The sequence below is a fragment of the Vidua macroura genome, chromosome 2 (assembly GCF_024509145.1).
Source record: "Vidua macroura isolate BioBank_ID:100142 chromosome 2, ASM2450914v1, whole genome shotgun sequence".
Classification (NCBI taxonomy): domain Eukaryota; kingdom Metazoa; phylum Chordata; class Aves; order Passeriformes; family Viduidae; genus Vidua; species Vidua macroura.
In genome coordinates this window covers 106960848-106987092 of record NC_071572.1, presented here as the reverse complement: position 1 = coordinate 106987092, position 26245 = coordinate 106960848, and the positions used below count along the sequence as shown (strand labels likewise).

At 39.4% G+C, this 26245-nt stretch overlaps 1 protein-coding gene across 2 annotated transcripts in view; it reads right to left on the bottom strand.

The window, feature by feature from the left end:
• Nucleotides 1-947: 947 nt before the first annotated feature.
• The window catches only part of SAMSN1 (SAM domain, SH3 domain and nuclear localization signals 1), a 50971-nt gene continuing 25673 nt past the window's right edge, over nt 948-26245 (bottom strand). For both annotated transcript variants that reach the window (XM_053970283.1, XM_053970282.1), the window contains exons 2-8: nt 18980-19051; nt 18233-18388; nt 16114-16234; nt 14571-14722; nt 12342-12548; nt 10679-10829; nt 948-2180 (exon numbers count right to left, since the gene is read on the bottom strand). In XM_053970283.1, the coding sequence (XP_053826258.1) occupies nt 1975-2180; nt 10679-10829; nt 12342-12548; nt 14571-14722; nt 16114-16234; nt 18233-18388; nt 18980-19051 (1065 nt within the window). In that variant the 3' untranslated portion in view covers nt 948-1974. The remainder of the gene's footprint in view (nt 2181-10678; nt 10830-12341; nt 12549-14570; nt 14723-16113; nt 16235-18232; nt 18389-18979; nt 19052-26245) is intronic.

The following is a 26245-nucleotide window of genomic DNA, read 5'->3' as shown; positions in this document are numbered from 1 at the left end:
TCTTGACAGTCACAATCATATTTAAGCTCACCTCAGCATACTTTTATAGGTTCAGCAATTTTGCAGATGTCTTCAGAACCTGAAGACTAAGTGCATCTGCCACAAAAGCCAAAAGATAAGCCCCTCTGAGAGGAATTCAAGCTGAATTTAGTCCTTCTCTAGAATGAGGAGATGACAGAAGCCAATTCAAATCCATTATTTCAGAAGCTAAGTCATACTAAGTAATGTCAGTACTGCATGTCATGATGCACTACTGGCTGGAAAAGCATTAAAAAACAAATATAGCTGCTTGATGCAAGCTCTCACATTCTTCATCCCACCAAGAGTTCTGCATCCCCACCACGCCTGGCAGTATGGGGCCATTGCTGCTAAATGATGACATTTGTTGCTGGTATGAAAAGTATGTTAAAACCAGAAACAAATCACAGTAGCTCCCTTTTTGGTGTTTTTTTTTTCTAAACAGAGCTTATTTACTCCAAATCTTTGAAATCGTGTTAATGCAATTTTCTAAAATTGCAATTTTATACTACAGCCTTCAAAGCAGGCTTGTGTGTTAGGAGTCTGACAGCAGCAGTCTTTTTGAGAAGTCATGAAAAGTACAGAAAGTGCTTGCATTGGGGAAAAGAAAAGGAAAGGGAGAAAAAGCTTTCCATTTGTTTATAGCTTCTTCAGAAATACTCTTTTTGGGGTGGAACTTTTTGTGTTTCATCTCTTCTGAAGGTCATTTTCTTTCAAGCTGTCAGCAACATGTGGAAACTCTTTAACATAAATGCAAAATTCCTTAAATTATGAAAATTTTGTGACTAATGACTGAGCAAAAAGTCCCCCTATTGACTTGATACACAGATTCTTATGCATGCTGAAAATGCTCAGTGGAATTACTATTTACTGTGTTAGTCTTAGAAGAGAGCAGTGTTTGAAATGTAATGACCACATTAAAAATCAAGTATTTTAAAAGGGCTTAAACACATGATTCTGTTTATTATTGAAGGAAGTACTCTAAAAGAAGACAGGCAGTTAAAAAGTGTATTCCAGTGTGAAATATACTGGGAAAAGACAATAAAATCTCATATGAAAGACAGTCATGTACAATAACCATGTTAGCTTCCGAGTTCTGTATACAAACACATACTCTATTAACAAACTTCACACCACACACAAAAGGCAACATCTTCACAAAACGTAATCATAAAAGCATAGCATTGATCCTGATGACTTTTTCCTCTGAGTTTGAATTCTCTGTATAATGCTTGGGACAAATGAGAACAGGTGTGAAAAGAACCATAAAAGAATTGCCACTGCGTAAGCCATTCAGATGGCTCTGTTCTCCCACAAGATAAGGACCACAGAGAACTGAATTCAGATTCACCCCAGTGCTCTCATGCCTCCAGGAAAAATGACAGTCTACTTTAGAGCTCATTTTGGAGAAAAGTGGTGTGAAAGAGCTTTATAGTAGTGAGAATTGGCTTGGTACTTTTCAAAGTAGGGTGTGACTGTATCCACCTTTTTATGATGATGATATATCAATGAAAATACATTCTGTACACAAATCAGCAAAACACAGCTGAAAATAGAGACAGTGTGATTAATCCATATATTTTTAAAATAAATATGTACAATATTTACATTTTGGACAGTTCCAGAAATTAACATCTCCAGATTATGAACCACTACCTAAAAAAATTCTCTACTTTATAGAAAATGCATTCGCTGTACAAATATTTATAAATACTTCTGTATAAACTTTTTCAGGGAAATACCTGTGGATTCATTGAAAAGAAAAACATGAGAAATCCTTATTATCAACTAACATCTAGCTATCAAGTGCCCACATATGAAACAGCTTAGAGCATCATGAATCAGAAAAAAGTAGATTTTCAGTGTTGAGAATATTTTGTGTTCTGCTTCTGTGCCATCATACTGACAAATGTGATTGTCTCTTCTAAAAATCTGCAGAAAAGCAGCAGGACTGAATCAGTTTGACTCACTGATTGTTATTGACTGCACCATGTCAGACAGGGCTTCTGGGTCTGCTTCTTCTTTACCATTATCTGAATTTTCCGATGAGATGTAACAGCCAGAATCTCTTGGACAGTCATTTAACTGTGATTTGTCAAAACTCTGGTGAGGGCTTAAGTTCTGTGTCTCCTGACCACCCTCAGTTTTCTGCTGTTCTTCAACTAGAAAGAATAGAAAAAGAAAGAAAGAATTGTCAACACAAGTACCTTGGGAAAGAGCTGAGGTAGCAGCATGACTGATCTTGAAGGACTTTGGAAACAGAGCTGGTAATCAACACATGACTACATCAATATATTTTGTCCATCAGAAACAGAAACCTCAGCATCAGAGAATTAAAAGTATGATTACACGAGTGTAACAACATCTGAGTTGAGAATGAGGTTGGTCTTTTTCCTTCTGGATGTTTCTCAGAGATGAATGCTGGGGGCTTTGGCCTGATCCTTTATGCTGAGGTCCTTCAGGCTGTGCATAGTGCCACAGTCACTGAGCGTGGTCACTGTGCCCACAGCAGAGACAGAGCCTTTCCCCCTCCTGAGCTCGGGCATCGCAGAGTGGGACACTGAATTAACCACAGAGCCCACTGTCCTTGTTTATAACACACTGCACCCCAGATTTTGAGTGCAACCCCCACCACCTCTTGTGCTCTCTGCAGGAGAGAGGATGCGCTGCCCTTCAGGAGTGCTCGGCACAAAGACGCGGTAACCAGCTTTTCTAAAGCACCGAGCTTTTCAGCAGGAGTGGGTGGCTCATGGAAACTTCCATCAAGCTTAGCTTGATATCCAGAAGGTTATTTTCCAAAACACAGAAACCTCAGAGGAAGCTAAGATGCCTAATTTCTGCTGTGTGATTTTTGAACATTGTTCCAAAATTAAGTAGAAGCAAACTATCTTGCAAATAATTTGCCCTTGTTTAGCTGCTGTATGACTAATCTGTTAAAATTCAAAAATCTGGAACTCAAGGGCAGTATCAACAGACCTCTCAAGAAAAGTTCAACAAGAGAGGACATACAAGTATATAATGACTCCTATATATACTGGTTTTAAATTTCCTCTTCCTGTTCTCTAGCTGTGAAGTACATGTTTACTCACAGTAAATTTCTTAAGAAAATAAGCGATAAAATATAAATCTTTCAATTTCCTGCTTTTTTTCTTGTGCTGTTACCAACCACCTGTAGCTGTAGTTTTACTTCAAACTGTATTTGGCTTTCTGAACAAAGTACAGGGAGCACATCTCAGGAGAAACAGATGGTTCCACTCCAGATTTTCAGCCCTTCAGGAAAATGGTACCTTTTTGCTTTTGCAAAGAAAGTTCTCTTCTTCCACTTAATTTGTTACTCCTTGGTTAAACAGTCAGTTCTGGATCTTTAGCCATATTCAAACTGTCTGAATTCAAGTTCAGGCAGAATGGAAGTCCAAAGATATGAAAGGTTTAATGCTGTGTCAAAATTTAAATCTATTTTAGTTCCTAGAATTTTAAAATTTCCACAGAGAACATTCATACTGACTTTTATTTCAATTGTTGGAAATTATAAGATTTGGTAAAATGGGAAAGATTTTAAATTTGATTTTTTTTTCTATCTTGTATTGAATAACACAGATTAAATTAGAAATGAAAGTCTGAAATTTTTCACTCCTTTACAGTGAAATGGAACAGCAGGAGAATTTCTTTGGAGACCTTTTTCATTGTGTGCGATTTCAACAAGCTTATTTCACAAAGCATTTTGATTTATTGAGAAGCATTTTGAGGTCTTGATGGAAGTCTTGTAGATTTGTTTGTCCTGATTAAATCTGCCGAATATCTTCTAACTTCCAATTGCCAATAAATTGTAAAACTAAGCTGATTTTTTTAAAGAATTCAAAGTCTCAGCTTAGTTATTTTTTCAATAAAGTCTGAGGGTATAGGCATAATTAGATGTATTTCGAAGAATAATAAAAGAAATTACTTTAGATATTTTCCAAGGAATAAAAGTTCCACCTTGTTCCCAAATAAATTAATTGTTAATTGCAGTTGCGTGAAAGACCACACGTCGCAGCAGATTTAATTGATATCTGTAACTGTTTGATCTCCTTCTCACTTTACAGAACACAGTTTGTCATGTCAAATGTTATCTCTCTCTTTGCAAGGAAAATATTTGATCATGTAGGGTCCAATTGATTTCTGACTGAAGTCAGGAAGGAATTACAAAGGCATCGCAGCGGTGAAGGCATTCCCGCCGCCGTTGGCAGCGACAGAAGTCGTTCGGCACAAATAACAGCGATGCCCCAGCAAAGCCTTGTCCCGAGGGAGCGCTCAGCTCCCCGCAGCACCAGCCCACCGGGCCAAGGGAACCAAGGCTTGTGCAGCACTGGGAGCCCTCCTGCCCTGCTGCATCCCCCTAATCCCCTCGGCCGCCTAATGCTGCTCGCTGCCCTTTCATCTGCTGCTCCAGATCCTCTGCTGCCCTGGCAAGCACTGACCTAAAAAGTGCTAATCCTGTTTACGTTTTCAAGGTCAGAGAGGAGCCTCCATCTACTTTGTTTGTTTTACAATGGAAAGAAGACCGAGTAACCAGTGGATTAAAAGGAAAATGCAGTCTCAGTCACTGTCTTAGTGCCTCGTAACTGGTTGTCTATATAATCTGAGCAGTTCCTATGTGAACAACAGATCCTAATTTTTTTTTTTATCAATGTCTCCCTAGTGTGTTTCAGGGAAAAAGTCACAGACAAGCCTGTAACTGAGATTTTTTTTCTTTTTTTTTTTTTTTAAATCTGAATTTAGGTCAATTAGGAAAATGAGACATTTCTATTTAGAAGACATACATATATGTAAAACTTCCTGTAAAACTAGTTGAATTTTCTTACATGAAAAACTGAAAACCAAAAATATTCAGGTGTTTGAGACAGTAAAAATGTTTATATATATTCTATTTTTCTTTCTAAGCAGAAAAAGTTGGAAGAACATCTCACCCCCTCCATTTTTATGAAGAAAAGACTGAAAGCAAACTTTGGTGCCTTTTTTTCTCTTTAAAGCAGTCTTAAATATTATGCAATAACTACTAAACCACTTGAACAGGATCTTGAGTATTATAAAAATACATAGCATGCAGTTTTAGAAGTTGCTTTATAAGAAGAGCAAAGCAACTTTTGTTCTTTTATTTATTTTTTTTTTTTTAATTTTGGCTCTTCTATTCCATTCTACTTAAGTCCTTTCTCTAACATGTTCATGCTCAAGTTCTTCATCAGGAAAGGTAGGTTTGCTGCCTTAATCTTTTGGACATCAGAAGAAAGCCATGCTGCACAGAAAACAGGAATTGATAAAATTAAACTGCCGTTAGATGTTGCAGAATCATCAGAAATAACTATCTTATCAACAAATGGAAGTCCTATCATTTTTCTACAGTAAAGCAGTTTCACATAAGATAAATGGCTCTCAGTCACTGTTGTCTATGATATGGCCAGAAGAGCCCAAGATATGCATCATTTTGACACATATATTCCAGTACTCTTTTAGACAGTAGGATTATATTCAGACTTCTGAAAAAAATGTGAAGCCTTTAGCCTTGGTAAGAGATGTGTGATGCATCCCTTATCTTCCTCACTACTTAGACCCTTAAAATGAGTTTTTGTTATTCAATGACTTAGATGTGCACGACACGTGCGAGGATAGATTTCTTTTTTCCTTCACCAGCACTTTTCCCCTTTCTAATGAGGTTAAAGTCCTAATTAGGGAAGCACTTTAAGCTTGGGTTTAAAGGAATTCAACTCAAGAATGCACAGAGGTCACTCTGACTCCTGTGCAGTTATGTCAGTTTAAACCAGATGAGTGGCAGGGGGCTTGGATTTTGTCTTGGGCAAAAAGAAGGTCACCCAAGAGCAAACCAAACTTCATGAGTATGGTCTCTGAGAGTTTGCCTTTGTGAGTTTTGTCAGCTGGGCTAGGAGCACTCTGGTTTAGGCTGTCACTCACCTGCCCTCCTGGGAGGTGCAGCAGTGCCGTACTGAGCAGCACCTTGCAATAACTAAAGGCTCAGAATCACAGAATGACAGGATACTTGGAACAGACCTCTGGAGATCATCTGGTCCAACCCCCCTGCCAAGGCAGGGTCACCTGGAGCAGGGACACAGGAACGTGTCCAGGTGGGTTTGGAATGTTTCCAGAGAGGGAGATTCTGCACCCTCTCTAGGCAGCTGCTCCAGTGCTCTTCCTCCCTCAGTGTAAAGAAGTTCTTCATATTGAGATGAAACTTCTTGTGTTTTAGTTTATGGCCATTGTTCCTTGCCCTGTCACTGGGCCCCACTGAACAAAGTGAGTTTTGGAGGATGAAGCCAGACCTCCTATGTATGTACACAGGCCATGTATCACCTGTACCAGTTAGACCATCTAAGTGTGAAAATGAAAGGAGAACTCATAATGCATCAAACTCAGAAAAGATCATTTTGAAGCAGTAAAGGGCAGTAATTTTTGGAAAAGATGCAGAGAAACCTGAAGTGGTTTGTGCAATAGTTTGGGCATTCAAAAGACTAAATATTTTGTGGATATTTACAGATACGCAACTTAAAATATTGCATTCAATGAAATCAGTGGCACAGCTTTTGTGGGATTAAAAAGTTATTGAACTGATTTGAGAACTTGTGGTGAAAACAGAAATGAGAAGCTTCTTTTTTAAAATCTGGAAGCAAACAGATGTGCCTGAAAAAAAAAAAAAGTGAAAAATACTAATACTCATGCAAGGATGAGCTTCCTTGGGAAATCTGGAACTATTATGTTCAGGTCAATGTGCTGTACCACAGTACAGAAGGGGAGATTGTCTTTGAGCACTATTTTACCTTGACAAGGTTCTGTATGATCCCATGTGTTGAAAAGCACTGCCCAGTGTAAAATGGAACTCTTGGTCTCTGATTCTCATGTAAGGGATGTGACTGAGAACTGAAAGTTCTGTCCTTATCTACCCCTATCTTGCTGTCCAAGAACAATAAATAAAGAGTAAACCTTATTTGGTATTAGTAGTGGAATTTAAAGTATGATCTGCACTTAAATATGAAAAGTAAGCTAAGGAAATGGATTTGGGGAGATAAGTGTAAAATATTATCCCCCAAATTGCACATATTCACCTTTTTGGGGTTCTTCCATAAATTGACCTGTATACATATATCCAATAAAGTCTAATTTTTCTTTAGCCCAGAATAGCTTTGGACTAGTGTAACCCAGTGGATTTCAGGGATGAACATCTCAATTTAAATAATCTGTGTGAGAAGAGAATCAAGCCTATATTGCACAGACAGAAATGTGTGTCCTGGGAAGCGGTCAAGAAAAGAAGTTCCAAACTTCTTTTATTACTTTATTCATTAACCATCCAGCAACTGCTTCACTTTAAATAGCATCCTACAAAAGCACAGACATCCATCTCCTGTCTAGAAGCCATCTGGGAGAAGAATGGAAAGCTATTAAGAAATACTTTATGAAAAAGCCTTTTTTTTTTTTTCCTCACAGCCATGAATTCATGGGAACCAAGACTTTTGCCCCAAATATATAGGTCTGACCAACTTATAGAAAATCTAAAAAAATGTCTGAGAAGGGGGGAAGGTCATAAGGAGCTTACAAATCCTTGCAGTTCTAGGATAGCTTTGCTACATGAAATACTTGAAGATGATGAATTTGGGCCTGGACTCCCAGGAAAGGGAGAAAGAAGATAGTGCAGTAATAGAAAGAAAAATCTGCTTTAAAAACACTGTGTGGCAGCAATTACTAAATAAACCTTACTTTTTTTAAATTCATGGTATAAGATGGGTAAAATTTATTCTTTCAAATTCATTCAGTTCTAAATCAAATGTAAGTTTAAAAAATGTCACTGCCAGAAATCCTATATTTTGCATGGCTTTAAGTAGCATATAATGTGGAAACTACTGCTGCAGATCTTTTGGTTAGAAAGCTCAATAAATGCTTATTCTGTGAGATGAATTATACACCACGAGTATGTGTCATGAAGAAATTACTTAGCATAACATACAATAAATGTCAAGAAAAAGCCAAGGAATGACAAAGAAATTAAAAGCCTTGTAAAAACCTCTGGACATCTCACACGATCAGATTTCACATTAAAAAAAAAAAATGAAATTTTGTTTTACTGCATTTATAGGAGGGTCTAGTAAAATGAGGCTATGTTCCAGCACACTTGGTTGTTTTGAGTAATAGCAGTGTCACAAAAACTCAGAAACCCTTGTATTTCAACTCTGGGCCATACCTGCCTCTCCATCCATTAATCAAATACGTGCTTCATGGAAGCATGAATGGAATGCAGAGACATGGAAGTCTTCCAAGCTCTGTGAGAAAGATGGGCCTAGAACAGTAAATACTGTCTATGGCCTTAGCTTACTTTTTCATAAAGCTTATTTTTAAAAAGTGAACATTTTACCTGGAAAGTGCTGAAATTCTATCTAGAATTCTCTTGGCCAGTAAACAGATTACATTGTAGCTGTGGGTAATTATGCAGCTCACTTCTAAGCAATGCACAAAATCAATTTTAATTAAAAAATCATTTATGCTGGACTGAGCCATGCCCATTTAGGAAAAAAAAAATATTGACCCAGGAAAGTTCAGTCCAGATGCAGAATTCACTTTCACAGTAGCACCCAGCTCTTTCAACCCAATTTTCCAATCTGATTGACAGAAGGACAAAAAGGTCAAATGATTCGCACAACGTCAGACTCGTGTGGAGCTTATCCCCAAGATCATCTTGACGCCCTGTCTTTTATTATAACAACTTAACAGATAGCTTCTCTCCATTTTGGTCTTTAGTATCCTCCTTTCTGGAACAGGTTGTTCAGTTCTGTCCCCACCAGTCATGTGACAAATGCTCTGATCCCTTTGCAACCAGACGTGGCAAGGATTCGAGAATCAAACTAGGACAGTATTTATTCATGGCTTACCTTAAAATATACACAAGTGTTACCAAATTTAACTAGACTTAAATGAATGCTTATAGCTGGTATGACACAAAAAGATGTTGTGGTTCTGGTCCCTGTGAGTATTCATAAATTATAAGAAAATTATTTGATTGAATTTTGCTATACCTATCTAAAGTGCATGTGAAACAAATATTCATTTCATCTCTTGAAATAAGACTACAGTGTCATCACTGAAGCATGGACCCCTTTATAAGATTTAATGTTATTATTCCCAGAGCTGTTACAAGAATTTGAACTATTAAACCATGTAGATAACATCAGGGACACTGTTTTGCCTGGAGAAGTGACTTAATCCTATGCTGCCAACGTAGGAAGAACTCAATTTGGATAATAAGGGTGAATATATTCATTTTCAGAATATGGGACATGTAAGGACTTTGTTAGGTTTGGTTCTTGCACAGGTGCATGTAGAACATTAAGACACATTCAGTATCGAAAGCTGCTTGCTCTGCTTTTTGTTACCCAGCAAATACAAATAGCAAACCATACTCTCACCACTACAGAAAAGTTTGACACTCGTGTGGTCTGCTAGAAACCATTATGTTTCGTTTTGGCTTTCATAGTGATGCAAACTGCAAAATAACAATCTAGCATTTTTCTTTGCTATTTTTCTGGTGTGAAATGTGGAAAAACATTCACAGTAATAGGTGCAGAGAGCACAGCAAGGCTGGTTCCCACAACAAACACACTGTATGCAGTATATACATTTTCAGGTGACTTCCTAGCAGATCCCTGCAATAAAACTTGTGCAAAATGGAACCCTTTTTTTTTTTCTGGATTCACTCCACTCCTTCAATCATTGCTTCTACATAGACAGCCTTTCAAGAGTTCTTTTCAAACCTGTCATCTCACAAAGCTATAGACCAGAAAGAACTTCTGAACCTGGAGGGCAAAGAAAACCTTTCTAATGGCACTCCAAGATATTTGCAAGAGCCTTTCATGGGAAGCTGAATAAGAACAGGAACAACTTAATGTACAAATAGGTTCTTAAAAAAGCCCAAACATTTAGAAAAAAAATGGAAATCTGCCTGAGGAGATAGTCAGTGGATGCCTGACAAAAATTGATATTAACCTATCCCAGGAAGACATTGTTTAGCCTTCTCTCTCTTTCCTATACTTCTCAATTGGAAGTGCACATTTGATGACATGACTGCTCAGCATAGGGGGAGTATGCACAAATATCAATGAAGATGAAAACCCCTCCTGTTTTGGCTGAGTGCCTAATTAAGTAGATGCTTAGCTGTAGTTTCTACAAAATTGACATAAATTATTTACAATTTGAAGTCAGACTGGAAATATCATTAAAATAGCATGAGAAAAGTTTTTGCTGTTCCATATCCTAGCTTTTCCACTCCCCACAAAAGGAACAAGTGAAGAAAACAAAATGGTGATCAATACACGTGCATATATACACCCCATATGTTCACTCTTGGAAGCTCACCAGAAACACGAGTTAGATTAATTTTGAGAGAAGAATGAAAACTAGCTATTAGTGTATATTTTGATTTTTTTACAATACTTTCCTACAAAAAAAAAAGCTAATTTGTATAAGGATTTAAGGTGTGGGATGAAGTGAAGGAAGAAGAAAATTGTAATTATTTGCAGAATGTTGTTGTAAAAAATTAAAGAAAATTCTTTACTGGAGGTGTTTGACCTAAGCTCTCTTTTGCTTAAGATTCTATTGCACATACTCTTGAAAAATCTTAAACACTTACTGTCACAGTCTTGGAGATTTTCAATTGCTGATAACAATCTTGCCCTGTCTTCTGGGTTCGAAATATTTAATTCAATAAGGTGGCTTTCCTGTAGATCCTTTAAGTCCTCTAGAGTTTCATAGCCATTCAGCAGGAGGGTTGAGGCATATTCCTATGAAAGGAAACAAGCAAATCCTCTCATGGAAACAAGCACTATGTTTAGTAGAGGAGTAGGCACAGTTTCACTTTTTGGCCAGGTTGAAATGGGCTCTGTTCTCCAGTGCAATTGACTTACCTTTGGTAGAGGTGGGGAGCAAGAGGGAACAGAGGCAGAGATGCCTGGGAGTCCTCCTGGCCATGCCAGCATCTGTGCCTGAACTCCCTAGCACAGCCCAGCAGCAAACAGGACCAGGGCAGAGCTCTGTCAGAAATTATTTAATCTGCTGAGTGTCTGGACTTTTGTGGGTCACCCCATGAGTGTCTCCCACGCTGAGCCCAGGAGGGCCTCTGAGGGAAGGAGTGCTCTTCCTTTTCACGGGAGGAACCCCTCGATACAAGCAAGGGGAGAAGCAGAGGGAGCCCTTGGCCCTGCTGTGTCACACAAGGTCCCTCTTGAGCTGTGTGTTGACTCAGTACAAAACTCTGTGCATGCTCCAGGGAAAGGAGTGTTTGCATCAGCAGCAAAGCAATTACCCTTATTAAAAATGTTACTTGTAAATCATGACCTCATTACACTTTGACACTCAGTCAAGATCTAGGGTTGCAGAGAGGGAGAGAGGCGCCACATGAGCACAGTGCAAAAATACTATTGCTCCCTAAAGATCACAAGAAATTAAAACCACAAATTCTCAGTTTTGGCGCTGGAGTCAGACTGCAGCCCAGTCCCTGAAATGTCCACAGCCACAGATCTCCTATACTCAGGGACACAACTGCAGTCAGGCTGACCTGACAAGTCACCAGTGTCCCTCTCTGACTGGAGTCTCCTAGCCCAGCCACATGATGAGGTAAAATGCAGTTCTATAAGCTGCTCATAATGCCTTTCCTGGTCTTAAAAACTGGGAGCCAGACATGGTTAGGGGATAAGGGGTTTTTACCTTGGTATTTAATAAGGATCTTTCTTGGTGAACCACTTTGCCAAGGTGGAATGTGCCGCAATGCGCACACACCATTGATTGTGTAAACAATTTATAGACCTTACAAATTAGCATATCTAACAAGGATGCTCCAGTGAGAGGCCTGGATGAATGGTGTGATATTCCCCTATCTGTGGAATTCCCCCCTGAATGGGCCAAATTTCTAATTTACAGGATATGTTCTAGAGGGGACCTTGGTTTCCCAAAAGAGCGTAGGGTTTTCTGGCCTCCTACTGCGAGGTCTTTAGGATGTTTGGTCTCCTGGCCTAACAGAATACCAGGACTATGCTAAGTTATTAGACTTAAGGAATTACAATTATGCATGCTAAGAATACTGAGGTTACATAGAAGTTATATAAAAGGTATATAAAAAGAAAAAAATAATCTTGGCATCACTCACATCAGATAAAAGACAGACACAAGATTGCTTTGCTTTGCTGACATCAAAACTGCTGAAACCTGCCTTTCTCCTCCTGCCTGTAAATGACATTCAAACCCGAGCGCACAGAAAGGGAACGTTTCAAATAGAAATGGGAAATGCCTTGGCTGACCTGCAGCTGGACACATTCCAGGAGCTCTTGCAATGTTTTAGGCTTGGTCCTTTTGCTTCCTCTGTGTGGGTTTATCTTTCTGGGTGCAGCTTCTTCTTCCAAGATAATATCCACATAAATGAACTTGAAATTTCCTACTTTGTTGTTCAGCATGCCTGTCCATATGCCCATGGGAGTTTTGCAGATGATATCTATGATGTCTCCTTTCTAGAACAATAAAAAAAGCACACCTCTGGTTTGTTATATGTAGCTTTTCCTCTGTGGACCAAAACCAGCACTAGTCAGTGTGAAGAAACTTTTTTTAATTACCTAGATTTAGTGCCCTTCCTTTTATAAAATCCCTGGAAAATAATTACAGAAAGTGGAGCTAGTCCTTATCTCCAAACCTTGTGAAGGAGAGGTGAGCATAAGCAGTCCCTCTCACTATTTTTGTGCTCCACTTGGTCCCTGAAAAGGGATGGGGTTGCATCAGCAATTAACTTTTGTCATGGGGAGTGGGCATAGTTTTGGCAAAAAAACTCAAGGGATTACTGTAAGGTTATTTTCAAAATATGTACCATAGCATTTACAAAATAATCTTATTATCTAGCGTCTCAAGGGTCTTCAAAAACAGCTGATCTGTGTGAAAGGTGGACTCCTACCCATTTTATAGGAATAATCAATGTCTGCATTTCTCAAAGATAATAAAGAACATTTAACTCCCGTAACAAATATGAGTGCTTAAAAGGGTGACAACACAGCTATTTCAAGAGGGCTTTTTGGTAAAGGTGTTCACAGCCACACTGTGGGAACCAAGGTCTGAGCTCAGGAAAACAGTCATTCTGAGTAATACCCATAGTAAAAAGACTCTTACAAAGTCATGCATCCTACACAATTTGCTCCCAAGGACCTCAAAAATGAGCCCTCTCTTTTTGGCACGTATCACAGAAAAATGTTGAAAGCCTTTGAAGAGTTATCCAACAAATACCTGCTTCGTCTGGGATTCTGTTACAAAGTTAGAAATCAAACTCAGTTTGTTAGGATGTGTCCACAGCTCCATGAGGTACATCTTTTCTGGTTCGGTCATGGACAGCAAGTCAAGTGGTCACCCACTTGTAGTTTTGGTACAAACCCAAGTACAGAATTGACTGTGAGCTGGTGACCTGGTTTAGTTAGAACATGGGGCTCAGAGCTGGGAAATCATTTGAAATGGAAACTAAACAAGCATTTATTTAAAGCTCTATAAGCACGTGTTATTCTTCAAACTCGTGCAGGCTCAGGAGCTTCAGATGTGGTTGCAGGTCAGGATTAGGCAGTGGCTCCAAGCCAAGCTGCAGATGCACTTTGAATTCAGATTCAGGGTACTGAAATTTTGTGTGATAAATACAGGGGATTCCAACCCTAAGTATTAGCTTATAATTCCAAAATACACCACCCTAATGACTAAAAAAAAACCCCATATGAGCCAGCAGATATTTGCCATTTCATGACCAGTTAAATAGTTAAAACTACTAAACTGTATTCAAAGAAATGCCCTAGATGTGGGTGGAAGTGGAAGGCAAGTGCTGAAGACTGCAAGTACCAGCAGAGCACCAGCTCTCATGTAGGCCAGAGAGGAGGAGAGGGAGTCTGTGTGAGATACAGGATTTGGCAAAATGAAGAAGATGTGAAGAAGAAAAGAGTCCGAAGGGCTGGTTTTTTTAAGTAATGTTCAACTGGGCCCTCTTTGTTGCTCTTCCTCACACAGCCCGGATACTCCTTGCCATGTCTGGGCTGAAGAATATTCACAGCTCAAACACAGGCTTAAAGAAAGGTTCAATGTAAAGGCAAACTGGTTTTATTAAAGGCATTGGGTGCCATTGAGCTTTGGATATATCCTAGTTGTGACTGCAAAAGCTTGGGGAGACAACTTCACATCCCATGAGACTTAACTCTTTCTTACTCCAGACCATGTATGTGGGAAGCAACACGTATTTTACTCTCAGGAATGCTGGGGTGGGTAGGGAGATACCCTGAAGAGGTTCCTACCTGGAATCTGTGCCTTAAAAAGCTTTTAGCAACACTTGGCTTTGCAGCCTTGTCTGAACTACGTCCTTATAGAAGCACTGCAAAACCAGATCAGCCTTGCTTTTAAACTGTTCCACATGCTTAAGCAATTAAAAATTCATTATTAAATGTATTATTTACATGCAAAAAATGGTCCCCCTGGCATTGCTAGTGGAAGAGAAGGAATCCTGGTGGTTGTCTCACCTTGATTTTCAGCGAGTCGGTGTCGTAAGGACTGGGTGTGAAATCGGTGTGGACTTTGGCTCGGCCACAGAAGGGGCCGTTGTAGGGGACCTCGTCGTCAAACCGGAGGCTGTCCCTGTTGCTCGTGCCATCGGAGCAGCTGGTCACCCCACCTAGGAGAGAGGCAGCTTGAGAGAGCCCTGCACCAGATGCCCATACAGCAGCTCTGCACAGCAGCCCAAAGGAAAGTGTTCAAAACCACAGAATCAGAGACAGAGCGTATTCTGTGTGGGTTTGACACGTTCCAGGATAACTACATTCAATAAAAATCATGCTACAAGAGACAGAACAAAATGGGTAGGAGATCTTTCATTAATATCTTCCCTAAAGTAATCTTTTTCTGGTGATGATACTAATAGACTACACATTTTATTTACAGACTTTTTGAAATATTACCTCTGCAGATTAATAAAATGCACCCTAAAAGAGCAATTTGGGGAATTAATTCTGCTGAACTTCTCCTGTTTATTCAGAGAAATGAAAACAAGTACTGTAGAAGTTATTTTATTTCATTCCAGAGCTAACCGAAACATCAAAGGAACCTGCATTGCAGAGGGAAATTTTAATCTTATCAACATTTCTGCCTGTCATTTTATCCAAGTTGAGCAATAAAATATCAGCAGAGTAATTCAAGCAAATTTGAGCAAGCTCTGCAATATCCCATCCAAATATGTTTTTAGATAAGAGCAGCAGTGTATTGGAAGTAAACTCCCATATACGATTTTCACAAATCACGTCACAGAAAATGATCATAAAAATGGTTTTGTTTGAGCTGATTGCTTAAGTGCACAGTTCCATCTCAGGGCCAGATTAACTCTAAGTGCAAATGGTCTGGACTGCAGCTCCAGTCTGCACTCAGGCCTCGGGCAGTGCCCGCAGGGTGGCACAACAGTGTAACCAGGGATAGCTGTGCCTTGCCACCCAGCAGATATCCACAGCAGGGCAACACAGAGAGAGGTGCAGGCACATTTCTCATCAGAGACTCCTCTGCCCTCCAGCCAAGACTACCGTGATGGGGGAGGGTTTTCAGTGGGTTTCAGGTGTGCTGTGTCTCTCTGCATCATGTCCCAAAGCTGCCAGGTCAGACCCACATCTCCCATCAACTCAGAGAGACTTTGTCTGCCTCCCATCTCCAGGGCAAAGGGTGAACTCACAGCCAGTCCGCCAGGAGAGGACGCTTGTGTGGCTGCACCCAGTGATTGCAAACACAGCACTAAGGCAGTGATAATGAAATGTATGGCATATATACCAGCACTATGTCCTATAATTCATGCTAATTTTTTTCTTCTGTTACTATTTCCACTCTTAAAAACACTCAACTTATTTCTGGATAGATGTATATCTACCCTAGCTGCTACACATTTAACCAAATTACACTTTTGTCTGCCAGAATGAAGAGCTCTCTACCATCACATTTTTGATCACCAGCTCTGATTCCACAGCCATAAGCAATAACTATATTCATCCAGTGACTAAATAAGAAGTATAGGTGTCTTGTACTTACTAGATGAGCTCTGGCCACTGTTCAGACTATAGAGACTTTCCAAAGAGTCACTGGTTTTCAGGGAGACCTTCTCAGTATGTGCTCCACCACCAGGATCACTGTCATCTTTTCCCTCTTCATTCTTTAACACAAAAATCAAATGTTAACCCCCAAGAAATGTATTTTAGAGAATTTGTTTGTTTGTTTGTTTGTTTTAAAGCAACAATGGAGATCAGCTGATCGTTGCACTTTATGAAGAACTCCTTTGTGAGAGAAGGCATTTTTAGAAGTTGATGCCTGGTACTAACCATGCCCAACAATCACCCCTAGTATTTTATGATCCTAGAGAAATTCCCTCTTGTTTCTGCCCCACACACTTCATCCCTTCCCTGCTCAAACAGCTAAGCTAGGAAGACTACACCATACCATGGCAGAGCTGAAAGCTTGGAATGGGAAATTTGTGGGCAGCCTGATAAGATTTTGTCTGCTTGTCTCAGAGAAGGAAATATAAAGCTCAGTTCTGAAAGCAGGTGGTGAAGAGCTGGCTGACACAGCTGTGTTTTACACTGAACTTCTGAAGATGGTGGTTGCTTGGTGGCAGGCTGGGGACAGCTTGCACACACATAGGGCACTGGTATGTTCTAGCACCGTGCTCACCACACTGCCCAGCATTCACCCTGTCCTCGAAATCCAGGGCATTTCAGAATTAACAAGTGCATGTTTCTCTCACAAAGTCTAATGGTGTATGAAATTGGCCCCTTGAGTTTATCCCAATAAATCACACCTCAGGAATCACAGCCTGCTCAAAACAATAAGATCCATATTTCAGTCACAGTTAAGTTAGAGACAATGTAACAGATAAATGAAATAGATCTTTCAAAGAGAGGGATTTTTCAGTAGAATTCATCATGTTGCCAGTGCATGTGATATCCAGATACAACTGAAACTTCCTTCAGCACATTGTATTTGGGGAAAAATTAGTTATTCACTTGTGAGGTGATGAAGCAAAGATGACAGTGCATGTGTGAAGTAGAGATCTATACATGTCAGGCAGAGCACTGAAATGAAGAACTATACTGGTTTTCAACAAGAATTGTGCTTGTTACACCAGCCAGCAGCATAACAGATTAATCAGGATGCTGGTATTGATTGTCATCATCTCCTGCAGGAAGGAAGATCATGCTACATGTGTGTCCAACCAGATAATCCATTGAACTTCTGTCATGGGAATTGTTGCTTTAAATGTGCAGAAAGGAAATATAAAAATATAATATAAATATCATTGATTGCAGTTTAGAAAAACAACAACAACAACAACAACAACAACAACAACAACAAAAAAACCTAAATGAATGAAATACAGATCCTTGTCTTGGTCCTCCAAAAGGTATTTAAAGGTATCCTGTGGAAAATTATTTTCTACTTGTGATGTTCCTCATTGATTTTCCTTACTTAGTGATATTAGTTGATATTGACATGTGAGATAGGATGCAGACTAGCTAGATTTTTTAGGATTGTTAAGTGTGACAAGTTTTTTCCTTATGGTTTTAAATTTTGGAACTTACTGATACAAAGTACTGAGAAAACAGGGTTTGCAGTATGTGCAAGATTATATTTTTTATGTTTAATAAAGATAGTTTCACTAAGATTAGATAAGGTAAAAGGAGATAAGGTGTATGAGTTGGAATTCTCTAGGATGCTGGCTGACCTTTACAAAGTGGACTTCAGAAATAATTCTTGTATTGGGAGATAAATTCTTCTAATTAATCTTTTTGTACAAATTGAGCATCAGACTGATGATTGGGTTTAACCAATACTCCCTTGTGTCCACACATGAGGATGGTTTTTGTGCTCATACACACATGCTCATACAAATGTTCCTTGATGAAAAAACAAAATTAAATGAAGTAGGAGTTTTATGACTCTCTTGGGCTCTTACTGTGTGATTTGCATGTGCACTAAAATGCACGTGAAAGAACAGGTACATACCAAAAGCTGGCTTAATTCAGTATGTGTTGTTACCCTGGTTTTATGGTTTGTCACAACTGAGGACAGCTGAAGCATGAACAGAAAAAATGCATGTAATGTTTTTACTTCACATGTATTTCCAGCAAACACAAGGCTCTTAGGCTGTATTTACCATCTCCTCAGAGAGTGCCTTGATGTATTTTTTACCCATCTTTTTCTTCATGGTAAGTGAAATGGCTCTCATTTTCTTGCTCAGACTTCCTCCATTGTTTGCTGCTTTGATTTGTACTGCTTCCCCAATGTCACTTATAGTCTCCAGCTCAGATATCTGTTTTGAAATCAAAAAGTAAGCAATAACTCACCACGAAAATAAAACACAGCAAGCTGAAGCAGAAATTACGGGGAAATATTAAGGACACTAACACAGTTAGCATGACAATATTCAGTCATGGGCATTTTCCTTGGAAACTGTGTACCTAAACAGGTTTGCAGCACAATACTCTATGTATAAATGACAGAAAGAAAATATATTTTATGGTAGGTAATGTTATTTCCCATTATTTATTGTCCCTAAGATCAGTAAGAATTGAGGGAATTTTTGCAGAGGTCTTGAAAACAGAAGTGAGACATCTGTGGGTTACTTGTAAAGTGCTGGGTACTTTGGGCACGCACGGATGTGAAGTGCACTTTTTTTTTTTTTAAATTGTTTCTATTTTCACATCAAAGTGCCAAAGTTTAGCACTTTAGTTTAGGTGTGATTCTCTTGGTTATTTTTGTCAAGGCCTCAATCAGTGAAGAGATGCAGGTATACAAGTAAAGTTCTCAGCACTGCAAAATTTACACAATAGCTTTCCAATGTTTTTGCATAACTGTCACGGGAAAGTGAACTGCAGAAATTCAAACTTTGTGTTCTACAGACCTCAGCTGAATCATCTGTCTTTGATATTGAGTGATGCCTGAAACGGTCAAAGCTCCCAAAGCTGCTCGTGCGCTGTAAAAGAAGAGAAGACAAACCTTGACTCACTGGTGCTGTTTTACTTTGTTCTGTTATTAAGACTGTCGAGCCACCTGTTGGTGTTAAAAATCCCTCCCATTTCGGTGGACCATGAACTGCTACATCCAGCTAGAAACAAAATATGAGGTGACTGTAGGGGAAAAAATTATGACTGTACAGGCAGAAGTAGAAAAACAAGTAAGAGAAACAATGCTACTTCAAATTCTAATTAGGTAATGGATATGATTATGAGTTCTTTACATCCATTTCACATTATTTATGTAGGTAAATAAACATGCATTATTTGCAGGTAAGAAAGACTTATTTATGAGTTTCAAAAAAAAAAAAGGTGTCATCATAAATATGATACAAGCAATAGACTTGGTTTTGGTGGTGTAAATTGTAGCAATTTATACAATGCATGTTTTCAGCTGGGAAGACAATTTATGGTTCTTTACCATCAGGAATAAGCAAGGACTCAGGATTATGAATGAGGATTATGAATACCTCTTGTCCAAAATGCACACATTGCAGAGGGAGTAAGTAACAGAATAATCAGGCAGCCTTGTGCTTTTCTTCCCAATTTTCCAATTAGAAATTCTGATTTTTAAACATAAATGGGTACAATTTTTTGCCATGCCACAGCTTTACTTGGCTTAAGAAAGCTGCGTCACCTGAACTGCTCATTAAGAGACAGTGAATAGATTGTTCTGACTTCCTTCTAGTTTGTACTCTTTCTGCACATGGATAAATGACATGGAAAGGAGGGAAGTGGCACAGCAGATTTTGAGGAGTGGGGTCATACAGAAACACCTGTCAGACATGCCCAGGCAGAGCTGCCTGACACTGCACTCACTGCCCATGGGGGCAAAATGCATAAAATCGACATTGATGCCAAGTTAATAACAGATTAGGGCATCCCTTTAAGTGTGGCCCTAGAAACAGCCAGAATTTGGACATCTATCCACTTTATAGTGTTTTTAAAAGCTTGCTTTTATGTCTTCACCAATACTCACAGCTAGCTCTAGAATGACTTCAGGTTTTTTAAGTACTTCCCTCTTCCATACTAAATGAAAATCTTTAATGCAGTATGAGAGTTCTTGAGCAGGGTTCACTATTATACATGAGGCAATAAAATCTCAGTCTATTTTTGAGTATTCAAAATCCCCTCTGGAGGAAAAAAACACTGAACTAAAATAGTAAACCACAAAATAAATACATTCTGTCTGATTTAATAAGTGATTTCAGAGTATCTGGGCTACAGCTTTTCCTGTAGTTATTCATCCTTTTACCTTGCCCATGTGATTTCAGCCAAACTAGTTCCTTGTTCCATTGCTTTCTTCCCCCACCCCCACCCACATGAGTCATATTTTCATCTCCCCCAGATTTCTAAAGCACCCACTGTGCACTCTTCACCTGGCATCTCCAGCTCCCTCCTTTTGCTGTCAATCCAGGAACTTCACAAGCCTTAAAAGACTTGTGAGCTCCCAGCTTTCCTATTACAGAGTTCCAATCTTCTCCACCAGGAAGGAATTGTCATGAAGCAGCCTCAGAAGCAACAGAGGTAGAACATCCTTTGGGCAACAAAAGAGGAGGAGCAAAGGACTGGTTTGGGAGCCAGTGCCTTTGCCTGCCTTCACACTGCAGGCACATTAATGCTGGCATGGACCAGCTTCCAGAGAAGTTAAGGAGAAATCCCTCCTTGATGTGTTTCCCTGCTTCCCCAAACTTATTTATTAACCAGTTCTGCCACCTCCCCCAAAAAATGAATGTGGACATAGCAGTGGGAGCTTGAGCAGAGTCAGATGGAAAAGTCTACACATTTTGGCTCCATATTCTAAGCAGTGCAGCTTAAAAGAATAACATTCTCTTTCCCTTCCCACCCCCACCCTAATATTTCTGGGCACATCTAACCTGAAAAATATTTCCAGCCAAAGGTTACTTGAAGAAACTGACCCAGATTTGTGAATATTTTTGGACAATTATAATGACATTTACTATTTACTGAGGGGAAAAAAAAGAAAAGATAAAAATCACACAGCTCTCCTTTTAATTGATTGTAAAATCTCTGGTGTCTAAACATTGTGGTTTATTTGTTTGTTTTTACATTGTGAAACTGAAAATTACAATTTGTATTGCACATTTAATTTTATCTAAAATTCCCATAAAAAGCTTTGCTATTAAGTAGATGAAGAACATCCTGTGACAAGGGGTTAGCTCAATAGTATGATATAAAAACACAACCCTGAGGATTATGGTTCTATTAGACAGGATTAACACCTTTGACTAGCTTGTCAGCCCAGCCAAATGTGCCCTGCAGCACAGAGCAGGAGGGAGAAGGGAGCCTGGGATTCACAGCAATACCGGGAAGGGAAAGTATAAAATTGTCTCAGCAATCTCTAAACATACACTGACCTTTCTGTTGCATTCCAACACTTCAATATGTCTAGTAGGAATAAGTGTATATTAAAGTGCAGATGTGCTGGAAATAGTTTAAAAGGAACAAGAGGAAAAACATTGTTTAGTGTTGGTCTTACCTATAAACAGCTTGAGCAGTTATTCTTTTTTGACCCTCGAAACAACCTTATATCCTACACGTGCAGGAGCCTGGGGCTATTTGGAAGTGTACTTCAGTGTTGCTTCATCCTTATTAAATATTAATAAGGGTTACAGGATGATTTCCACTGTTCTAGATAATGGTGTTGCTGCACTGGAGAGCACTGAATAGGGCTGCTTCAGCAGTTCTCTATACTAACTTTTTCCATTAAGTAATCAATAGGCACCACCTTTTAAAAATGTATCCAACCCCATTATACTGATAACGAAAAGCAGATTTAGGAGCTCCTGGCTGCAAAGGGAATGGGACTATTACTTTCAGTAGTGTCAGTCACTGCATTAGTGTCAGGGAACACCTACTTTGTGAAGATATGGACAGGCCTTATTTCCAGGTGAAGGGAAGCTTTTAAAGTAAATGCAAAGCTACTAAGAGAAAATATGCTATTGACTTTTGATACCAGGATTCAGCATCCTATAAAGTTAAGTGGTTTTTCTGGCTCAATTCATGCAAGAGCTACCCAGGGATATGTTAAGCAAATACGAATTTGCTCAGTAAAATCTAATGGAGGCACGGGCAGAGGGAGAAACAACTGTGTTTTCCTGCACAAGGGATGATCAAATAATTTCTATAAATCAACGTATTAACTTTCATCTCTTCCCATTCAGTATTCCAAACTAACATAAAAGAAAATATCAAAGATACTTTTAAGTATTTGAAAACCTTCTTCCTTCTCCTATATCATTTATTCCCTGAAATCCAGGAACTTTAAAAAATCCTTTTAATGGGATAAGTGCTATGTAATTGTTGTTTATTTTAATTTGGACAGTCTGCAGTTGATTGTCTGATTTAGGCTGTAAATAGCCTATCATTTTCCCTAGAAAATAATATGGTATGGTATGCAAATAATAAAACAACAGCTTCTGCAATCCATGTCTTTCTCTTATGAAACATCCTTCCCTTGTAGGACATATCACAGGAGAAGTTCTTGTCTGTGACAAGCTAGTCAGAACCTCCCTGGTGTCTAAAAAACAACCTTTGAGCCAAAACTGACTGCAGTTATCCTGATAAATAATCATTATGGGAGATATTCATCCCATATTTTTCTTTGGACAATTCACACTGCTCAGCAATGTGTTTGCCTGCTGTCATAAATTCTGACCCATTATATTTTGCTTCAAGTCCTATTCAAAATATCTTTTAAATCCTGCATGTGTCAAAGGCTTTGTACTGACCCTCTCACACATGTGAATCTCTTCAAATTCCTCCATGCATTTTAATTTTTACCTTCCATTCATGCTTAGACTACCCAAACCATGTAAGCTGTATAGGGGCGAACATGGACACTGGAAGTAACAAAAAGGGAGCTCAGCATGTTGCTCAATTTCCTTGCCTGCCACATACACTTGTCTTCTTCCCTCTTTTTTGAAAGCAGACACAGCAGCCCTCAAGAGAACAGCCTGTTCTTGCTGCTCTGATTGATGGAGATAAGTGGAGATCAGGATTTGATTCATTTGTTCTATTCCCTGATGGTTCTAGTCCCTTCAGACGGAGGAGACCACTCTGAGAATGAAAGAGTTACCAAGTAGGGATGAATATTTCCACTCTGCTAGCTTATCTTCTTGCATAGATAATCAAAAGAATTGTCTCCTACTTTCCCAGATGGCAAGATAGCAATTTATAGCTTTTTGGATGTTCTGTGGGAAAAAACCCACAAACCAAACACCACCAAAAAAATCCTCACTTCTGTATAAAAAATGAGAATTTGCATAAAAGATTAAGTGACTCTCCAAAGGGTAAGGGAAGCAACAAAAGAGAAAACATCATGACCTCTGTACCACAGGGAATTTTTCCTATTTACACATTAGTTACACATACAGAACTTCTGACCACTAACCAATACATTAATATAACTTTATAGCCCACATGAAACACAGCCTAAACCTTGCACTTCACCAGTCAAAAGCAATAAAAAAGATACAGCTTGTTCCTGCTAACTCAAATAGAGCAATCTACTAAAATGGCATTTTTAACTGGCTTAAAAATGACTCTATAAAAGACTGGTTGTTATCATGGCCTGGTGTTCAGTAGCTGCATGGAGGTGGGGGAGAGAGGGGAGCAAAGTGGACTTTGAACAGAACTGCCACCATGAGGCCTCAGATCAAACACCCTAAATTTAACAGTGGAAAAGGACTGGAAAAGCAAAGCTGAATTTAAAAAATGAGTTAATCATAACTAACACTCCTCCAGGTGAACAAACTGCACTCTCCAAAGTAAACACTGAGCAGCTGTTTTATCAGTGCCTTTAAGTGGTACCAGCCTCAGTCTCTCAGCCCTAAATCCCCGCTGACACGAGGCACGCAGTTCCCAATAACCCAGTTAGAGTCACCACTAGAAACCCAGTCTCCAGTGCTTTCCAGGGGCACCTTGCCCTGGGCAGCCACCTGCTGGGGCAACTGAGAAGGTCACAGCTGCTGTTCCTCAAGTCAGATGAGGGTGGGATTTTTTGCAAGGTCTGTAAGTCTTCCTCTGGAGGGGGCAACCATGTAGGACATCTGAGCCAAGAGGCAGTTTGGTCTGGCAAAAAAAAAAAATGTGCTGTGTTGATTAAACAACTTTGTGAGGGACTAAGTAAGGAAGCAATTCAGGAAACGCCAGTCTTAACACTCGGAAAGTTTTGTGCAAGTGAGTATTGCAAAATGTGCAAGGAGGGGAAGGGACCTGACTCCACTTTCTTTAAATGCACATTGACCCTGAATTTTGAGCACCATCATTCCTGCCCAGTTGCTGCAGAGCACTCTCAGTTGCCAGTGAGAAAAGTCACTCCTTGTGCTCTTCTGGCAGTCTGTCCAATTCTGGGAGTGTGCACACAGGTATTTGCAATAATTCTGTAATTAAGACTTTATTATTTATATGACATTTAATTAAAAGTGACTTTCAGTGGCACACAAAACCATGAAAAGAAAATGACTTTAAAAGAAGGTTAAGGATGTGTGACAAACTCAGAGGAGCTATGAAAATGACAGTTAAGGATTTGGCATGATGTGCGCTTCCACCTCCCTGCCATCCTTTTTCTACCCTTCATTTTACACACGGGCAGAAACACCGAGGGATGAGCCTTGAAATCCACCCTCCACAAAACCATCACTGCAGCAGAGGGGAGCGCTGCCTGAGTAAAGGCTGGTTGAACACTACATAAGCATTGCAGGCTTTGATCTTTAATCCCTTAAATACCAACATCTTTCCTCTCCTGAAACTTCCTCCTCTTCAAACCCGCTGAATTCACAGACGAATTCTCACATTCTAAAACCAAAGCACTTAGCAGCTTCAATTAAAGTCCTTTCCTGCTTACTTAAACAGCATGATTTTAATAATGCTGTGTGTTACCTAGGTCCTGACCTTGCAGGGTTTTGCTGGATTTCCTGTGTGAGAGAAATTACTCACAAACATGTTTGCCTTAAATGAAGACAAAAATACATATGCCTGAAGAGGAGCTGAGAAGAATCCAGCCCCAAAGGTTCAGTTTTACAGGGACCCCCACGCCTGGCCAGCACACCCACAAGTGGGGCAACCAGCATGACCCTGGCAGAGGAGGTGGGAATTTGGCTGTTCAGTGGAAGGTGTTCCTTCAAACGACTTTCCAGATAAAAACAAGATTAAAAAAATAACCTCTAAGCCACGGTCAAGTCTGACCGTCCCAAAAGCTCGTTTGTTCTTTTTCTGAAGAGTAAGCAAACTTCAGAAAGCCCTACACGAGTTTCACTGCCCTACTGCAGTCTTACCCTTGACAACAGGTAATCTCCAACAATAAGCTAATTCTAAGAAACTTGGGGGAGGGGGGCAGAAAGAGAGTTAGTTTTTATTACTTTTAAATGAGTGTTTGATACATCATCTTGGTTCCTCTGATTAATGTGCGCAGCAAACTCAGCCATTGGAGTTGTAATGTTTCTGCAAGCTTCCCTACAGCAAAGCCTAGCCATTAATTCAGTGGCATATGTCAGCTCAGCAGAGCAAGGTCACTCTTCTCTTTCAAGGGGAACCTTTTTAGAAATAATAAAACTGACAGAAAGTTCTTTTTTGCATGCTTTATGTCACCTGAGGTTGAGTGCTGCAGTTAATATCACAGAGCTTATAAACATTCCCATCTTCAGCAGTCTCCAAACCCACCGGGCTCTTAGAACCTCAACTATTTTTTTTTTAAAGTAATATAGTGACAGCTTTATGTGGGGCAGATATACAGTATGTAATCCTAAATGAGTAAAAAGTAAGTAAAAAATGAACAAATCTTTTCTTGGGCATTTTAGAGGAGAAATTTTGGAAGACACTAAGGACTGCTGATACTGCAGGATGTTAGTGCTTAGAGAAAAAGATTTGGGATTAGGGACTTTATCTCCGTGGATGCTTGCATCTTTGGATAAAGGCAGGAAATTTTAAAATATACAGGTCCACCTTGTTTCCATTTCACTGCGAACTGATACTGTATAGGCATGTGATGTAAAGAGAGCACAAAATGAATTGATCTATTTATGGAATGATTTTTAATTTGTAAATAAAGATGTCCTAGTCATCTGTTATGATAACTAATTGCAACTGGAACTTATTTATCGGGGTACAAATGTTATGGAACATGATAAACA